At 40.6% G+C, this 19,978-nt stretch overlaps 1 protein-coding gene across 2 annotated transcripts in view; it reads right to left on the bottom strand.

The window, feature by feature from the left end:
- The window catches only part of TEK (TEK receptor tyrosine kinase), a 103,929-nt gene that overhangs the window by 15,654 nt on the left and 68,297 nt on the right, over window positions 1–19,978 (bottom strand). Inside the window, exons 10-15 of one of the 2 annotated variants that reach the window (XM_067744551.1) lie at window positions 18,434–18,595; window positions 16,492–16,626; window positions 12,484–12,771; window positions 10,428–10,727; window positions 2,315–2,469; window positions 569–779 (exon numbers count right to left, since the gene is read on the bottom strand). In XM_067744551.1, coding sequence (XP_067600652.1) covers window positions 569–779; window positions 2,315–2,469; window positions 10,428–10,727; window positions 12,484–12,771; window positions 16,492–16,626; window positions 18,434–18,595 — 1,251 coding nt within the window. The remainder of the gene's footprint in view (window positions 1–568; window positions 780–2,314; window positions 2,470–10,427; window positions 10,728–12,483; window positions 12,772–16,491; window positions 16,627–18,433; window positions 18,596–19,978) is intronic. The other variant, XM_067744552.1, reaches the window with a different exon arrangement.

Below are 19,978 nucleotides of genomic sequence, written 5' to 3'. Positions count from 1 at the left end.
TCATCCCAGAAATTAGAATACAGTAGAACCATGAGGGGGAGAAACCCAAGTAGATGCATTTCTAACAATATTTCTAGGAATGTTGATGCAGATAAACCATGAAGATAGTGGTTTGCCAAGTGTGGTCTCCCCAGCCTCAGAATCAGCATCCCATGGGAACTAATTAGAAATCCAAGTTCTGTGGCCCTGCGCCAGACTTACTGTGTCAGAAACTGTGGGGTGGAGCCGAAGAATCTGGTTTTTTAACAAGCCTTCCAGGTGATTCGGATGTTTTGAGAACCACTGGATTAAGAAAAATAATGCTCCCCCAAAGTCAGCAGGGTATGACAGAGAATCTGTATTCTCACAACCCAAGGAATCAAGACAGCAGTATCTAAGTAGCTTATGCCTTCGTGTTTACATCCTGACCCTCAAAGGAAACATCACCTTCAGTTGCACATAACAGCTCTATCTGACACCACGCCAATTTTTTGTTTAGAGTGTAAGACCTTAGAGGAAAGATTCAACAGGAAGTCAAGCTGTCCCCCCACCCTAGTAAAATGCTGACTCGAGCAGTCCAAGCACTGACCTTTCATTCTCTTTATGGCAGCGTCCATCCGTAACCCATCCTTCTTGATGCGAGCTTTCAGGACCTGGCCAAAATTACCCTCCCCAATCACATCTTGAAATTTGATGTCATTCCAGTCAAGCACTGGATAAATTGTAGGATCTGGATTGTTTTTGGCCTTCCTGTTCAGGGCCAGAGTTCCTGAGTTGAATTGCACAGCTGGTTCTTCCCGCTAGAAAAATAATGGTTTTGTGTCAGGATTTTTCATAATTTTAAGATACATAATACCTCCTGATTGGTACCCACACTGGGTGAAAAAAGAAATACTGTATCCAATTCTAGAATGAAAACGGAAATAGGGTTCATTGAACAGGCCCACTCAGATGAAGTGGCTGCCTATAGAGCTGCATGGGCACGATCACAGGCCTCAGTGGCAAAGCACGCCACAATCAATTAGTTATGTCTGCAGAGGTGAGGGAGGGGAGGATAACAGCATGTATGCCACGAAGTAGCACATCCCTGAGTTAGTCACACTTGAGTTTCTACTCTGCTGTGGAATGAGCCGGTGTTGAGTTCTGATTTGGAAAAGAGCTCAGAGACCTATCTGGGTCAGTCACAGGACAAACCTCTGTGAGAGCTTTGTTTCCTAGCGTCATCTTGGTCTATTCTTGGCTCTTACTCACTCTCTCCAACTTTTCCTAAAGCTCAGAATCTCTCAAGCCCACTCTGGCGCAGACACTGGCCCCAAGATGACTGATGCTTAGAGCAAAACCCAACAGGGTGTCTCCTTTTCTCCTGAGTTTCAGTGGCTGCTGATGGTATCAGGACAAAGCATCAGTACCATGATGCGCTCTAGCACTCTCTACCCCCTTGCTGGTCCTTCCTCTACAGGGACAGCCTGAGTTGAGCCAGCTCTGGCAAGGAGTTGGATTACAGAGCCTCCCTTGTTCTGTACTGAAGGGAATCTCAGGGACTCATGTACAGGAAGGTATACCTCATTTGGAATATGTAATTGTACTCAATGTTTCATATACAGAATCAATAAAGTTGGGTACAGATTAATTTTACAGAGCTTGAAACCACGAACTAGAGAAATGTTCAGGCTGTAGTATAGCAAAGGACTCAACTAGGGTGCCTATAGGTAAAGTAGGATTTTCTAAACTTTTTACTGGTCAAAATTCCTAGATGAAAGAAAGAGGCCATGCCAAGCACCACGAACTATGGCTGCAGACCGAAGGGTGCACAGGAATGGAGATACACACGTATATGTAATCCATACATATAGGAGGGATAATAGAATTGAAAGAGATATTAGAGGTACAAAATGGAAACTGGAAACAGGGAAATGTGGGGAAAACTGGTCTAGTGCAAATCTTCATTACCTATCACTCTGAGGTCTGGTTACCCTTATGCCCTTCATTACCAAAAATGTTCATTTCCTTATATTACAAGATTACCCTCGCTGGTGACTTATTACTAGTATGACTGTATTCTCTTTCTGATGGGGCAGTAGTCCTGCTTTAGGCTTGGTCTCCTGCATACTTATTAAGAGCAACCTTTTCATTCTTAGAATTGTTCTGATTTGGACAAGAAATCATATAGTCATGCTATTTATCTCCCATTTCATAATGGAAGACAAAGAAAAGATGAAACTTGCCTAAGGGAAATATTTGCTTTACAGGTAAAATTTTTGACCCACATCTTTAAAATGAAGGTTCTGCATATATGTGGACTTGCACTTATTACTATTAGGAAGATGAGACATACCACGTTTTGGAAGGCTTGGGCCATTCTTCTTTGGACGTTTGCCCTCTTCAACTGCAACATGATCAGAAAGGCCAACAGCACCGTCAGGCAGGTCATTCCCGCTGAGCCAAGGATGGCGATCAGCAGCATCTTCCCACCTCCGAGGTCTGCTGGGGCTGTGCCAGAGAACACAGGAGAAGGAGCAGGTTAGTCTAGGTAGAGAGAGAAGTCACAGTGTAATGGGAGTGTAATGGCAGCCTGAGCCCAGCCTGAGCCCTGCTAGGTGACCTTGGGCTACTCGTTTATTTTCTGGAACTCAATGGAGATGACTCACAGGGCTGTTCTAAGTTCAAAGAAATGTGCAAAAGGCATTTTTTTAAAATGGCAACATGCTAATCACTAATTGTTGTCCTTTGTTCAACTTTCACTTCCAAGTACAGGCCCAAGCAGACGAACATTACCGAGCAATAGTGAGAATGGCTAATTAGATCTATGACTTTGGGTAAGTGACTAAACCTCCCTGCACAATTTAACCACCTAGAAAAGCTTTAAAGCTCTGCAACTCTAAAGAGCATAGTGTCTGCTTTGGCTTTTTTCTTGTTTTAAAGAGCTGATGGAGATTTTCTTACTACGCACTCTGATCTGAAGGGCCGGATGCAAGGCCTCTGCATGAAGCACCCTGTGAAAAACTGAAACCAGACGAAGTACAAAGGAAAACAAACAAAAAACAACAATCTGCAAAACCTCTGAAAAAAAAGCCTCTGCACCTGTTGCTTTTGTGGAGTTTGGCATCTTCAGTGGAGGCTCCTATTGCAGGGGGACCTTCAAGATGGTGGAGGAGTAAGACCCAGAGATCACCTTCCTCCCCACAAATACATCAAAAATACATCTACATGTGGAACAACTCCTACAGAACACCTACTGAACGCTGGCAGAAGACCTCAGACTTCCCAAAAGGCAAGAAACTACCCCCCGCATACCTGGCCACATGGCTGACAGGGTCTTGGTGCTCTGGCCTGGTGTCAGGCCTGAGCCTCTGAGGTGGGAGAGCCAAGTTCAGGACATTGGACCACCAGAGACTGCCCGGCCCCACATAATCTCAATTGACAAGAGCTCTCCCAGAGATCTCCATCTCAACACTAAGACCCAGCTCCACCCAACAGCCAGCAAGCTGCAGTGCTGGACGCCCCATGCCAAACAACTAGCAAGACAGGAACACAACCCAACCCATTAGCAGAGAGGCTGCCTAAAATCATAATAAGTTCACAGACACCACAAAACAAACCGCTGGACATGGCCCTGCCCAACAGAAAGACAAGATCCAGCCTCATCCACCAGAACACAGTCACCAGTCCCCTACACCAGGAAGCCTACACAAGCCACTGACCCAACCTCACCCACTGGGGGCAGACACCAAAAAAAAAGGGAACTACGAACCTGCAGCCTGTGAAAAGGAGACCCCAAACACAGTAAGTTAAGCAAAATGAGAAGACAGAGAAATATGCAGCAGATGTAGGAGCAAGGTAAAAACCCAACAGACCAAACAAATGAAGAGGAAATAGGCAGTCTATCTGAAAAAGAAGTCAGAATATTGATAGTAAAGATGATCCAAAATCTTGGAAATAGAATGGAGAAAATACAAGAAATGTTTAACAAGGACCTAGAAGACATAAAGGGCAAACAAACAATACTGAACAACACAATAAATGAAATTAAAAATACTCTAGAAGGAATCAATAGCAGAATAACTGAGGCAGAAGAATGAATAAGTGACCTGGAAGATAAAACAGTGGAAATAACTACCACAGAGCAGAATAAAGAAAAAAGAATGAAAAGAATTGAGGACAGTCTCAGAGACCTCTGGGATAACATTAAATGCACCAACATTTGAATTATAGGGGTCCCAGAAGAAGGAGAGAGAAAGAAAGGGTCTGAGAAAATATTTGAAAAGATTACAGTTGAAAACTTCCCTAATATGGGAAAGGAAGTATCCAGGATGTGCAGAGAGTCCCATACAGGATAAATCCAAGGAGAAACATGCCAAGACACATATTAATCAAACTATCAACAGTTAAATACAAAGAAAACTTATTAAAAGCAACAAGGGAAAAGCAACAAATAACATACGAGGGAATCCCCATAAGGTTAACAGCTGATCTTTCAGCAGAAACTCTGCAGGCCAGCAGGGAGTGGCAAGACATATTTAAAGTGATGAAAGGGAAAAACCTACAACCAAGATTATTCTACCCAGCAAGGATCTCATTCAGATTCAATGGAAAAATTAAAACCTTTACAGACAAGCAAAAGCTAAGAGAATTCAGAACCAGCAAACCAGCTTTGCAACAAATGCTAAAGGAACTTCTCTAGGCAGGAAATGCAAGAGAAGGAAAGACCTACAAAAACAAACTCAAAACAATTAAGAAAATGGTAATAGGAACTTACATATCAATAATTACCTTAAATGTAAATGGATTAAATGCTCCAACCAAAAGACATAGACTGGCTGAATGGATACAAAAACAAGACCCATATGTATGCCGTCTACAAGAGACCTACTTCAGACCTAGGGACACATACAGACTGAAAGTGAAGGGATGAAAAAAGATATTCCATGCAAATGGAAATCAAAAGAAAGCCGGAGAAGCAATTCTCATATCAGACAAAATAGACTTTAAAATAAAGACTATTACAAGAGACCAAGAAGGACACTACATAATGATCAAGGGATCGATCCAAGAAGAAGATATAACAATTGTAAATATTTATGCATCCAACATAGGAGCACCTCAATACATAAGGCAAACGCTAACAGCCATAAAAGGGGAAATGGACAGTCACACAATAATAGTAGGGGACTTTAACACCCCACTTTCACCAATGGAGAGATCATCCAAAATGAAAATAAATAAGGAAACACAAGCTTTAAATGACACATAGACAAGATGGACTTAATTCATATTTATAAGAGATTCAATCCAAAAAAAACAGAATACAGTTTCTTTTCAAGGGCTCATGGAACATTCTCCAGGATAGATCATATCTTGGGTCACAAATCGAGCCTTGGTAAATTTAAGAAAACTGAAATCCTATCAAGTATCTTTTCTGACCAAAACGCTATGATATCAATTACAGGGAAAAAACTGTAAAAAATACAAACATATGGAGGGTAAACAATACACTACTAAATAATCAAGACATCACTGAAGAAATCAAAGAGAAAATCAAAAAATACCTAGAAACAAATGACAATGAAAACACAATGACACAAAACCTATGGGATGCAGCAAAAGCAGTTCTAAGAGGGAAGTTTATAGCAATACAATACTACCTGAAGAAACAAAAAAAAAAATCTCAAATAAACAACCTAATCTTACAACTAAAGCAATGAGAGAAAGAAGAACAAAAAAACCTCAAAGTTAGCAGAGGGAAAGAAATCATAAAGATCAGATAAGAAATAAATGAAAAAGAAATGAAGGAAACGAGAGCAAAGATCAATAAAACTAAAAGCTGGTTCTTTGAGAAGATAAACAAAATAGATAAACCATTAGCCAGACTCATCAAGAAAAAAAGGGAGAAGACTCAAATCAACAGAATTAGAAATAAAAAAGAAGTAACAACTGACACTGCAGAAATACAAAGGATCATGAGAGATTACTACAAGCAACTATGTGAATAAAATGGACAACCTGGAAGAAATGGACAAATTCTTAGAAAAGCACAATCTTCCAAGACTGAACCAGGAAGAAATAGAAAATATAAACAGACCAATCACAAGCACTGAAATTGAAACTGTGATTAAAAATCTTCCAACAAACAAATGCCCAGGACCAGATGGCTTCACAGGTGAATTCTATCAAACATTTAGAGAAGAGCTAACACCTATCCTTCTCAAACTATTCCAAAATATAGCAGAGGGAGGAACACTCTGAAACTCATTCTATGAGGCCACCATCACCCTGATACCAAAGCCAGACAAAGATGTCACAAAAAAAGAAAACTACAAGCCAATATCACTGATGAAAATAGACGCAAAACTCCTCAACAAAATACTAGCAAACATAATCCAACAGCACATTAAAAGGATCATACACCATGATCAAGTGGGGTTTATCCCAGGAATGTAAGGATTCTTCAATATATGCAAATCAATCAATGTGATACACCATATTAACAAATTGAAGGAGAAAAACCATATGATCATCTCAATTGATGCAGAAAAAGCTTTCAACAAAATTCAACACCTATTTATGATAAAAACTCTCCATAAAGTAGGCATAGAGGGAACCTACCTCAACATAATAAAGGCCATATATGACAAACCCACAGCCAATATTGTCCTCAATGGTGAAAAATTGAAACCATTTCCACTAAGATCAGGAAAAAGACAAGGTTGCCCACTCTCACCACTATTATTCAACATAGTTTTGGAAGTTTTAGCCATAGCAATCCGAGAAGAAAAAGAAATTAAAGGAATCCAAATCAGAAAAGAAGTAAAGCTGTCACTGTTTGCAGATGACATGATACTATACATAGAGAATCCTAAAGATGCTACCAGAAAACTACTAGAGCTAATCAATGAATTTGGTAAAGTAGCAGGATACAAAATTAATGCACAGAAATCTCTTGGACTCCTATACACTAATGATGAAAAATCTGAAAGGGAAATTAAGGAAGCACTTCCATTTACCATTGCAACAAAAAGAATAAAATAACTAGGAATAAACCTACTTAAGAAGACAGAAGACCTGTATGCAGAAAACAATAAGACACTGATGAAAGAAATTCAAGATGATATAAACAGATGGAGAGATATACGATGTTCTTTCATTGGAAAAATCAACATTGTGAAAATGACTATACTACCCAAAGCAATCTACAGATTCAGTGCAATCCCTATCAAACTACCAATGGCATTTTTCACAGATCTAGAACAAAAAATTTCACAATTTGTATGTAACCACAAAAGACCCCTAACAGCCAAAGCCATCTTGAGAAAGGAAAAAAGGAGCTGGAGCAATCAGGCTCCCTGACTTCAGACTATACTACAAAGCTACAGTAATCAAAACAGTATGGTACTGGCACAAAAACAGAAATATAGATCAATGGAACAGGATAGAAAGCCCAGAGATTAACCCATGCACATATGGTCACCTTATCTTTAATAAAGGAAGCAAGAGTATAAAATGGAGAAAAGATACCCTCTTCAATAAGTGGCACTGGGAAAACTGGACAGGTACACATAAAAGAATGAAATTAGAACACCATACACAAAAATAAACTCAAAATGGATTAAAGACCTAAATGTAAGGCCAGACACTATAAAACTCTTAGAGGAAAACATAGGTAGAACACTCCATGACATAAATACAGCAAGATCCTTTCTGACCCACCTCCTAGAGAAATGGAAATAAAAACAAAAATAAACAAATGGGACCTAAGGAAACTTCAAAGCTTTTGCACAGCAAAGGAAACCCTCAGAATGGGAGAAAATATTTGCAAATGAAGCAACTGACAAAGGACTCATCTCCAAAATATACAAGCAGCTCATGTAGCTCAATATCAAAAAAACAAACAACCCAGTCCAAAAATGGGCAGAAGACCTAAGTAGACATTTCTCCAAAGAAGATATACAGATTGCCAATAAATACATGAAAGGATGCTCAACATCACTAATCATTAGAGAAATGCAAATCAAAACTTCAATGAGGTATCACCTCACACTGGTCAGAATAGCCATCATCAAAAAATCTAGAAACAAGAAATGCTGGAGAGGGTGTGGAGAAAAGGGAACCCTCTTGCACTGTTGATGGGAATGTAAATTGATACAGCCACTATGGAGAATAGTATGCAAGTTCCTTAAAAAATGAAAAATAGAACTACCATATGACCTGGCAATACCACTACTGGGCATATACCCTGAGAAAACCATAATTCAAAAAGAGTCATGTACCACAATGTTCACTGAAGCACTATTTACAATAGCCAGGACATGGAAGCAACGTAAGTGTCCATCAACAGATGAGTGGATAAAGAAGATGTGGCACATATATGCAATGGAATATTACTCAGCCATAAAAACAAACAAACGAGAGTCTGTCATACAGAGTGAAGTAAGTCAGAAAGAGAAAAACAAATACCGTATGCTAACGCATATATATGGAATCTAAAAACAAAATTGTTTTGATGAACCTAGGAGCAGGACAGGAATAAAGATGTAGATGTAGAGAATGGACTTGAGGACATGGGGAGGGGGAAGGGTAAGCTGGGGCGAAATGAGAGAGTAGCCTTGACATATATACACTACCAAATATGAAATAGATAGCTAGTGGGAAGCAGCTGCATAGCACAGGGAGATCAGCTTGGTGCTTTGTGACCACCTAGAGGGGTGGGATAGGGAGGGTGGAGGGAGACACAAGAGGGAAGCGATATGGAGATATATATATACATATAGCTGATTCACTTTGTTATACAGCAGAAACTAACACAACATTGTAAAGCAATTATACTACAATAAAGATGTTAAATAAAAAAGCTGATAGAGAAAACCTGAGGATACCAATGGGACAAAGAAAGAAGGAAGGAAAGAAGAGAGAGAGAGGAAAAACCATTAAGTTTTGGGCTCAGGTCAAAATAAACTATTAAAGACTATGGTATAACCCCTCCACTTCTTTCCCTTATTTAAATTCAAATAAAGATAAATTCAATGTATTTTTATGAGAAACAGCATGTAGAGCATGATCCTATCTTTTAACAATTATTCTTTTGTGATTAGCTACCTTTCCTTCTATCTCTGTTTTATACGTGCATAAAGAGATGTCTGAAATGGAATGATGAGGGTTGTTTAGTTTTGTTACCTCTTGTCTTAAAATTTTTCTCTTAGTGTTTTATTTATAACTTGGATTTAGGGCCTGTACATGTTTTACCAAAACACAAGTAACTATTGAAATTATGCATTTATTAAGAGTGTCAGGTGAAAACTATTGAATACAATTCTCTATAACTGGCAGACCCATCATTCCTTGCATATTTCAAACATGTTCCAAAGAATCAGCACTGAGAACAGGGCTTGCTTGGTTTTATTTCTTAAGCCCTAGGTAGGCCCCAAGAGAACCAAGAAGTTTTTAGTGCTATAACATTTTCTGTAAAAATACTCTGGTCTGAATTATAAATTTGCAGAAATCACCATTTTCCTCTAATGTCCCTCTAGCTACATTCCCTTGCACAAGCTGTATAGCACAGAGGGCAAGGAAGTACAATTTCAGACAGACCTCAGAGGGAAGGCTCTCCAGGAGCTGCAGTTCTTCCCACCCCCGGGGTCCTCTTTCACTAATTACATTCAACAGGTTTTACCAATCACAAACACTGGAGAGGATGAAGAGGTACAACCCTCCAGTTATGAAATAAATAAGCCACGGGGATGTAATATACAGCATATGGAATGTAGTCAATCTTATTGTAATCGCTTTGTATGGAGACAGATGGTTACTAGCTTTATTGTGGTGATCATTTCATAATATATGCAAATGTCAAATCACTATGTAGTGCTCTTGAAACTAACATAATATTGTACATTACATCAACTATATTTCAATTTCAAAAACTCTCAAACACTGGGCCTCGTGTGCTTGGCACTCTGAGCGATCTCTATCTCAAAGGGCTTATTCTCTCTGGAGTGGGGGTTAACGGTGGATGTGGAGACATCACAACCTGGATCTGAAAAGTAAAAGAAAACTTGGACTACCATAGTGTCATCCAAGCTAAAAGAGGGTTCGTTCTGAGAAAGAGTGGAGTGTGGTTCCTGGAGCGCCCACTGCACCACGCAGGGCTGTCTCCACTAAGCTGGGTCCTCTGTTTTCCTTCTGCATGGAATCACATTCATATCCCTCAGAGCTTCAGTTGCTGGATGGGGAGTGCTGATGGGCTAAGTTCACCTAAGTTTTCATGATAGATAACAGATCAACGGGTTATCCTTCCAAGGGGCATTTTCATTCCAAGGACCTCTTTAGAGATGGTGACGCCTACCAGCCCAATTATGTCACATGATGCGAATATGGGGTAAATATCGTAAGACAGTGGGGCTTTTCTGATACTCTCCAGAAATAATTCTATGTAAATACCTGTCCACTCTACCAACCTTGAGATTCAGAAAGAGTCATCAGTTCATGAGAAAAGGTTGGATTGCTTGACCCTATGTTGTTCTCTGCAAAGATGTCCACCTGGTAAGCTGTTTGGGGCTCTAGGCCCTTGAGCTGATACTGGGTGATGGTGGCATTCTTGATCTTCACATCAATGTGCTGGTCTTCATTCTTGCCCTGAACCTTGTAACGGATGATAATAGAAGAAATAGAATAGCCATCCAGGATTGTCCAAGAGATCACAGCTGAGGAGTCTGTGATGTTGGAAATCTTGATGTTTTCTGGTTGAGGAGGAAGAACTAGAAATTTAAAACAAACAAACAACATATTACTTAAGATATATTACCATCTCTTTGATTATTATGCTTCTGAGAGAGAGTTAATATCAGCTCATAAACCATGAATGGCTAGTAAGTGTTATCTCAGAGGGTAACTCCAATCAGTTGGTAGTGGACTCGACGCAGACTTGAAAAGTGGCTGCAGACAGGAAAATGGCAACACACACACATCACATATTTGCCATCCTTAAACTAAATTAAGACCTCGGAAATTCTGTTACTCCACAAACTGCTATTACACTGTTTTTGATACTGAGGAAAACAGAAAAATGTTGAGAGCTGACATTTATATAGGCCCTTCCATATAGTAACTCATTGACTCCTCATAACAATCTCACTGTAAGTATTGAGGCTCAGAGAGGTTAAGTGACTTGGCTGAGGTCACACAGCTTTTAAGAAATAGATTCAAGTAGAAGAAATAAGATTCCTATTAGTCTGTAGTTAGCCACTGGTCCATAGGGCCTATCCGTGTTAAGCACTTGTTAGAAAATATGTTAAGCACTTAGCAGACATATTCAAAAAGCAAGATGGAGACTATATATGCATGTGCACACTTATGGATGTACTTAATGTATTAAAAGTATACAACATTGAATGGAAAGATACATAATAAACTCATAATTTTGGTTGTCTCTGGGGAGAGGGGGAGAGAATTAGATTGGGGATGATGGTCAAAGAGGATTTTGATATATCTGTATTGTGGAATTACTTCCACAAAAAGGCTGAAAGCAAATATGACAAAATGTTAAGAGTTGTTAATTCTGTGTGGTAGAAATGTAGGTTTTTGTTGTATTATTCTCTGCATTGTCCTATAACTTCTAAATGTCAGGATTTTTTAAAGATGAAGAAGACATCCCTAAACAGACAAAACCGTTGAGACTTCCACATGTTATGGATAAAAGAAGAGAGTGCCTGGAAAAACAAGAGCCAGTTTACACACCTGTTACTGGGGAGGTGGCAACTCAGCTGCAGAAAAGAACCTCAGACTTTGGGATTTGACAAGAGACCACAGGATCCTAGCATAAGTGACGGGTTGGTGTGACCCAGAAACACCTAGTCTTTCCAAGGACTCCAAAATGCACAGACAGTTCTAATGCAGTGAATCAAAATAGAACTCTCTGGCTCATGACGAAAAAGCTTTCAATTCTACAAAGAAACCCTAGAAGTTCCAACTAATTTTTAATGACCAATATGAGATTGAGAGAAGCCTGAACTGAAGAATATTTTGAAAGAAAAGTTGTTTTATTACTCTCAAATATATATTACTCTCAAGTATATATATATACTGTAATGCCAAGAATTGTCTGTTTTGAAGAGTTTTTCAAGCAGAGTTCTTTGGCTTTTAAGATTAGATGAATTAGATGAATCATCATCTGTGTGCAACAATCCTAAAAACTGTCATATAACAGATTCAACAAGCCCTAGAAAACCTTATTCATGTTATTAATTTACTTAATAAGTAACTCTATAGAAAGGAAAGGTAAACTTTAGCACAGTCCTGCCTGAATTATCACAAATCCAAACACATGAAGCGTTCGTATATATTACAGGTTGCTAAAATGATTTGATGTGTTGGTGAGGGGCACTAATGAGCCTCCATTCACAACTAACTACCTTTTATGGTTTCTAAGAAGCAGACTTGAAGTGACGGGAGCTAAGTCTAATGGCAGCAGCCAAGTGTCATTCAGGCAAGGCTGGGGCATCATAAGGTACTTACTGTCGCTGAGGGTCCAAGCGATGAGATTTTCGCTCCATTCCCCCTGGGCCTTGGTGTTGACTCTGGCTCGGACTATGTACTGCTCCCTGGGCTGTAAATTGTTAAGGAGCACTGAAGTCAGGTTGCCTGGCACTTTAATATTCTGCTGATCACTATTCATTAGCACAGACCTCCTCTCAACTTCAACATAAAAGTCATCTTCTGAGCTTGGAAATATGGGTTGCCAGGTCAAATTTAGAGTGGTCTGACTTTTTGGTAGGAGACTGAGACCTCTTGGAGGAGGAAGACCTAGGAGAAACCAGAATAATCATTGTTTTTATATAGGGTGAAGGTAACAACAGCCCCAAAGGACAGCTTTATAGGATAACCCTGGCTCCTAGAATAATATACACTTTCACAAGCTATCAAAGAAACACATGCTAGCAGCCATGTAATACTTTTCCTTTTTCCTACCAGAATAGCAAAGCTTTAAAATATTCTAGTATGTAGCTTGAGTAATTGTAAGACAGGAATACAACCCCTTTGAAGGACAACTTGGGAATATTTTTCAAGAGCTCTAGAAATGATCATATACTTTGGGAGTATAGTCTGACTACCAAGGATTTATCCTGAAGAAACAACTCAAGGAAACGAAAAGCTAGGTGCATGAAGATGTCCATTACAACATTATTTATAATAACAGACAATCATAAGAAACCAAAATGCTCAAAATAGGAAAATGCTTTAATAAATTATGATATAGCCATCCAAGGGATTAAGAGTTTATTGGAAAAAGTACAAAAGCCCCTCCAAAACTTAAAACACACGAGAAAAAACTCTGCTTACCACTTGGTAAAAACCATGTCTACAGCTGGCAAAAAAGGAAGGAAACTGATAAAAATGGAAACACTGGATTTGCCAAGGTTCTGGGGTTGTAGGTTCAGTGTTTCTGTTCCCATTTTGAGTAATATATTTTAAAGCAATTTCAGGGTTACTTCCCCTTAGCAAGGAAAATTTCAGACATGACAACGCTGTGATGGCTAGGCCAGGCCTCGCACTGCTCTGATCACATCAAGGTTTGACTCTGACCACACGCCAATTCTGACCCCAAGAGCCTGGGCTACCAGAGAGGTAACTGAATAGAAACAATATGGGTTTTGAAATCAAAGAGGCAGGAGCATGCCCCTTTAGTTTTGTGACCTTGGGAAAATTCATAACCTCTCCGAGTTCACATGTAGCATGAAATGAAAATACTCATCTTCCAGACTCAGGAGGAGAAATGAGATAGTGAAGGTGAAAATGCTTGGAAGGTGTTAGGGGCTCTGTCAACATTTTCTCTCTCTCTTCCTTCCTTCCTTCATAAAATATATTGGGCCAATGGACAGTGGAGGAATCTGTAAATTTTCAGTTAATAATAGTATATTGATATTTTAAACTTCAGATATAAAGTATTTTCAAAACATAGAATAGTGATCCTCTACTCATGTATTCTTGGTGGGGACATTATTGCCCCTAAGGGGGCAAAAATTGGTTCTTGGGGTATGAGAAAATTTTAGATAATGACAATTGTTTATGAAGGGCCACAATATATAAACAGATCTGTGGTATTACAATCCATGGCAGAAGAGACATTAAGACAAAATAGAGATTTTGTCTTAAGGACAAAACTATCTAAGAAGTTCTTTAGAGGATGATAATTTAAAAAATTACAATAAGATAAAGAATCTGAAAAAGAATGAATATACGTATAACAATCACTTTGCTGTACACCTGAAACTAACACAACATTGTATATCAACTATATTCCAATAAAATGAAAAAAAAGTTTAAAAAAATTAAAAAATAAAATAAAAAGGTTGAGAAACTTGGTTAGAGGTGAGAGGAAGGGTCTGTTTCCACCCAATGGGAGAGGGACTCTCACTGGTCAGTTCTGACCACCCTTAGATGTGGGAGAACCAGTCATCAGGTCCTGCCACCTGCTGGGCATTATGCTCCAGGTCTTATTGGGCTTTTCTCCATAACCTTTGCAAATTGAGAGAGGTGATGTCACCTCCTTTTGCTCTTCTCTAAAGTTTAAGTTCCGAAATAAGCCACCTGGCGTGGGTAGATAGGCTTACGATGACAGCAGACAGAGGGAGGACTGATGGTGTGCAGCAAACATGTAAACCTTCTATGCCTGTGCCTGGTACAGAGGAGCAACCCCATAAATGGTCCTTTCCCTCCCTTTGGGAGCATGACTTACCCTTCACCCCTCCCAACCTGCCCTCTCTCTGCCGTGTGTTCAGAGTATCTTCTCTCCCCTCCCCTCCCGGCCTTCCCAGCCTTTATCACTCAACCAACACACTTATAAATAGTGCAGCTGCCAAATGAATTTAAAAACAAACATCAGCAAAATTCAAACGCTGGGAAAAGATGAACCTTCAAGAATTCCCTTCCCGCCCACCCCTGAGAACTACTTTGAAATAGATTCCAAGACATCTCTAAATACATCCTGGCTGGAACATATTCTGAGAGCTGAAGACAGCACAGTACGGGTCTGTGCAGTGTTTTATGTTCTGTTCCATAAATACTTTCCATCTGAGTCAGATTATGGCCTTCCCCTTTTGATTCATCAGCTCCGCTCTAAGAGAGAATTAACTACCATTCGCCTTTTAGCAGCAACCTGATGACATATGAGGGGCCCCTTGGATCACAGTCATGGAGATTCCTTTATCCTCTAAGTCATATGTAGTCTCCAGTGTTATTTTTGGTATTTACTACCTGGTGGGTTCCCAGGAAGCCATTCCTTACTTGTGCAACGTTTCTACAAGCATCAGAGTAGCTACTGAGTTTCATTTGGTTCTTTAAGGATGCTGCTGGTCAGATGAACTCTAGGTGGGGAGTGTGGAGGGGAGAGTCTCTGTTAGGGATGCACAACCCCTGCAGAAGAGCCTGATGTTCTTCCTAGCTTCTCACTAAATCATTCCATATCCTTCTGCTTTTAGTAAATGGACTAAAAATAGGAAAACTCATCAACTGGGATAAGGACATCGTGCCTTTGGACTCCCAGGTAAAAAATACCTGGATATTTTGCTTCTCGCAGGAGAAACAAAAAGATATCTAGTCTGAAGATCTAGTACGGCAATGTACCTGATGCATTACCATGGGCAAGTTATTAACCACTCTGGGACTCTACTTTCTCCAGTTGCGGCGAGGGGGGGAGCTACTCTTCATTGCGGTGTGTGGGCTTCTCATTGTGGTGGCTTCTCTTGTTGCGGAACGCGGGCTCTAGGTGCATGGGCTTCAGTAGTTGTGGCATGTGGGCTCAGGAGATGTGGCACGTGGGCTCAGGATTTGTGGCACACAGGCTTCAGTAGTTGTGGCTTGCAGGCTCTAGAGCGCAGGCTCAGCAGTTGTGGCGCACGGGCTTAGTTGTTCCACAGCATGTGGGATCTTCCAGGACCAGGGCTCAAAGCTGTGATCCCTGCATTGGCAGGTGGATTCTTAACCACTGCGCCATCAGGGAAGCCCAGAACTGCTGTTCCATAGGTAAAAGCCTTTCATTCTATTTGATGTTTTCACTACGTGCGTGAATGACTTCGAAAAACTAGAAATTACTTTCGAAAGTAAATAAACTGGGATTTCTGGAGTACATATGCGGCAAGAGCGTGTCTTGGGCCCTTAAGATGGAAACAGGAAGCTGGTGGTAAAACTTGGGAGCCAAGACGGAGCACAGTTGCTGCTAAGTAAATCCCAACTCCTAAGGGATGTCCCTGCCTTCCTGAAGGGTCATCTGCTTCCTTCTCTGTCCCGGTGGATTGCTGCAGACTCCCTCCCCCAGGGAGACAGACCAGGAGTGCAGCCCAAATAAAGGACCAGTTTGGCTCCAAGCTGCTAGCCTTCCTGTCACTTTCCCACCCATTCAAAAGCAAACCCCTTTCCACCACCATCCCACTCACCCACCACCACCCTTCCTGGTCTTCCTTCCTCTTTCCCCTTCCTCCCCCACCCACCCAGCTCCTGAATAAATGCCTGTTTGCTTCAACTGACCGATAGAAGCTGTTGTGAACCGCCTCACGGGTCCAGGATGCCCTTCCCCGCCCTCTCCACGCCGGACCAGCTGCACGCAGAGCTCGTATTCTGTCCGAGGTTCCAAATAGTTGAGGGTAACAATCTCATTTGTCACTGAGAAGAGGGAAAGTTCAGGAAACTTAAGTTGGCAATCTTTTACATTCTTTAAACTGGAATGTTGTTATTGTGAGGTGAACTAATGTTTGGTTTTTAAAAATACAATGTCTGAGTAGAACAGAGAGGCAATCCCATCTTCAGGGCCTCAGTGTTCCTAATATAAGGAAAATAAGGCTTTTTCATGTAAGTGTCTCTGTGCCACTTACACATCTCTGCTCTAGTGTGTTTGTCTTTTCATTTGTAGAGTAAAACCACGCAAATCTTCAACTATATGGAATACCAATCAGATTTAGGGGAAAAACTCAATTAGAATAATATAAAATAACCTCTGTTTTCAAGTACCTACAGTGATGGCAATCAACCTATCAAGAGAAGAGACTCTTTGAGGGTATGCTTCCAATGACTAGACAGTGAACTTGTGATGGTCATGTCCTAACAAATGAAGCATTCTGAAGTACTTGAAAATAGATCCCGTAAGCAAATGACATATGCTTCTTTTCTCTTTAGCTATTCTATTTTGCCATTCTGTTTCTCCGTCGATATTGCAAAGGTAGATTTTTGCCTTACCATATGATAAATTCCTAGTTGGTAAGAAAACGTATTGGACTGTGTTTAAGGGTTTTTAGAAGACCACTTCGTAGATGTCCACAAAGAGAGGATGGATTATTAACACCATGTTTTTTTAAAAAGCTGCTTTTTAAAAAGACCTAGCCATCCGCAACAGAAACAGCAGTCCAGCAAATCAGCCTTATGTTGCTGGGATTCTGAATTTTGGCTGAATCTTCAAAAGAATGTGAAGAGCTCAGTAATGATACCAAGACATCATTCAATATACCCCAATCAGCTAGTATTATTAAGCCCAAATCCCTCTTTTTCTTCTCCTTTTCTGTAACTTTGATTATCGACAGCTCATGGGTAGAGGGCGCTTTTTAGGCAATCACAGCCATGGTGAGACTAAAGTATTGGTGGCGGGCTGCACATTCCCTACAAGCATGACAGCGGCAGGTCTCGCTATAAGATGGTGCGATTAAAGCAGCTGGCTCAATAGATGATGCCCAGCTTTCTTTTTTAAAAAAATGTGACTTTTGCATCATCATGCAACAAACAGAATTGTCATTTGTGTTTCAAAATAAATTTAATTTACAAATAAATACATTTAACTGTTTTCATGAACTTTTGACATTTTATTACATTTTGGGTTTTTTTCCCCAAAAGTTGGGGGAGGGGCATGTACCTCTCTTTGCCCACATCCCCTCCTCTTCCTGCCACAGCCCAAACTTTCTGGTCCAAATTCCTCTCAAAACCTCTGTGAGTTAGGAGCCTGCAGGCAGGGCAAGACTCAAATACAAAAAAGAATAAACAACTTGATACAGCAGCAACAATCACCCCTCAGATGTAAGCAAATTAAGTCTCTGCCTTTCCAGCAGGCCCTGGACTTGCCTGTTACCCTATTCATGGCATAAACTTGTATCTTTCACCATGACCAAGCAAGATAGAGTCAAAAAGGGATTAGAGATCCAGAGAAGCCTGGAAAGGAAATATTGATGCAGATAGTAACTCCTGACACAGGTGTGTTCTGTGTCCCATTTTACATCATGACTTCCAAAAAGATAGCCCCAGAACTCAGAGGACCACCCCCCGCCCCCCAACTCCTTCTTGAATACTCTGAAATGGAATCCACTGCTACAGCCCCTAACTGGGGGTAGAGGGTTGAGACTGGGAGAAAGGATTTCTATATTTGGGGAAACATTTTTTTTTCCTGGTGCCCCATCTCCAGCTGGAGCCTTTCCTTTCCAAACCTTACCTTGAATATGCCGCCAAGCCTCATAATGATGAACAGGTTTGTAGAGAAGCTTCTTGGATTTGATTGGTCCATCCCCAAAGTAAGGCTCAGAGCTGATGTTGATGACAGCAAAGTTATGTCCGGTGTCAATCACGTTTGGGGCATTCAAGGGCTTTGGAAGAACTAAATAAAGTGTCAAGAATCAGATCGGTCCTTACACTTTGGAGTTTTACTGCTGTTCTGAGATGGGGGTAGAGGATGAGTGCCTTTACACTCCCAACAAAGCCCTCTTAGAGTTCTCTGCTCAGATTCCATGCAGTTGCCGTCTCTGTGATCTCCTGGTTTGCTCTTGCCCCTCCAACTCACTATCCACAAAGTACTTTCTTAAAATACAAGCACTCCTCTGCTCAAGACCTTTCAATGGGTTCCCACTACGTTTCGAATAAAATCTAAAATTCATACCATGACCTGCCAGGGATGATAGAGCCCCTGCCTCCTCTCCAACTTCCTCGTTCCCTCACCTAATACCCTCCAGTCCTAGTGACCTTTCAGTTCATTCAACTAACAATGCACCAGGCTCCTTTCTGTCTCTGGTTCTTTGTTGAGGCTGTTCTCCTGCAAGGAATGCTGTAGACCTCCCATGATTCTGCAGTTAATTCTTACTCATCATTCATCCCTCAGCTCTCATGTGAGTTCCTCACAGGGGCTATCCCAGAACCTTGGTTAGGCTCACGTGTCATACCCTTCCACAGAACATTTTCCTTCACTGCAATTTTCAGAATTTATTATTCTTAGTAATTTGGTGTGATTATTGAATACCAGTCTTCCTACTAGACCACCAGACTAAGTCTGTCTTTCTGTCTGTCTGTCTCTCGGGTGTCACCGGGCTAAGATTAAGGTGTTAACAAGGGCTGTGTTCCTTTCTGGAGGTTCTAAGGGAGAATTTGTTTCCTTCTTTTCAGCTTCTAAAAAACATCTGTATTCCTTGACTCATGTTCCTTCCTCCATCTTCAAAGACAACAGAGTCATGTGTCTCTGACCCTTCTTCCATTGTAATATCTCTTTCTGACAGTCTTTAAAGACTCCTGTGATTAGAGTGGGTTCACCCAGATAATCCAGAATAATCTCCCCATGTCAAAGATGATGTATTCCCAATGGGACTGAAAGAGCACTCCCAACAAGGTGAAAATTGGTTCTTGGGGAAAGAAAAATTCTTGGATATTACAATGGTTTGTGGCCTTCCTAAGGGCCACAGTATATAAACAGATTTATAGTATGTCCACAATATTAAGCAAGTTCTGGTTTGAAAGGAAAGGACATCTTGTCAGGCTGTCAGTACCCCCATTTATTCAATTGTAGAAGTAGCCCAACTTGCTTTGAGTCTTACTGAGCTCCCGTGAGTCAGAGGTCCATCAGAATCCTGGGCCCTGGGTCATCGAGAACACTTATGGGAACGGGGTGGCCAAGAAAGAAGACAGACAGTGAGTCTGTCTCTTCTGCTCATGCGCACACTCCATTGTGTCACTGGACTTCACTTATGAAATTCAAAGATAAAATTTCAAGTTG

The sequence above is a fragment of the Pseudorca crassidens genome, chromosome 7 (assembly GCF_039906515.1).
Source record: "Pseudorca crassidens isolate mPseCra1 chromosome 7, mPseCra1.hap1, whole genome shotgun sequence".
NCBI lineage: Eukaryota > Metazoa > Chordata > Mammalia > Artiodactyla > Delphinidae > Pseudorca > Pseudorca crassidens.
Note: the sequence above shows the minus strand (reverse complement) of the source record. Positions and strands in the feature narration are given on the sequence as shown.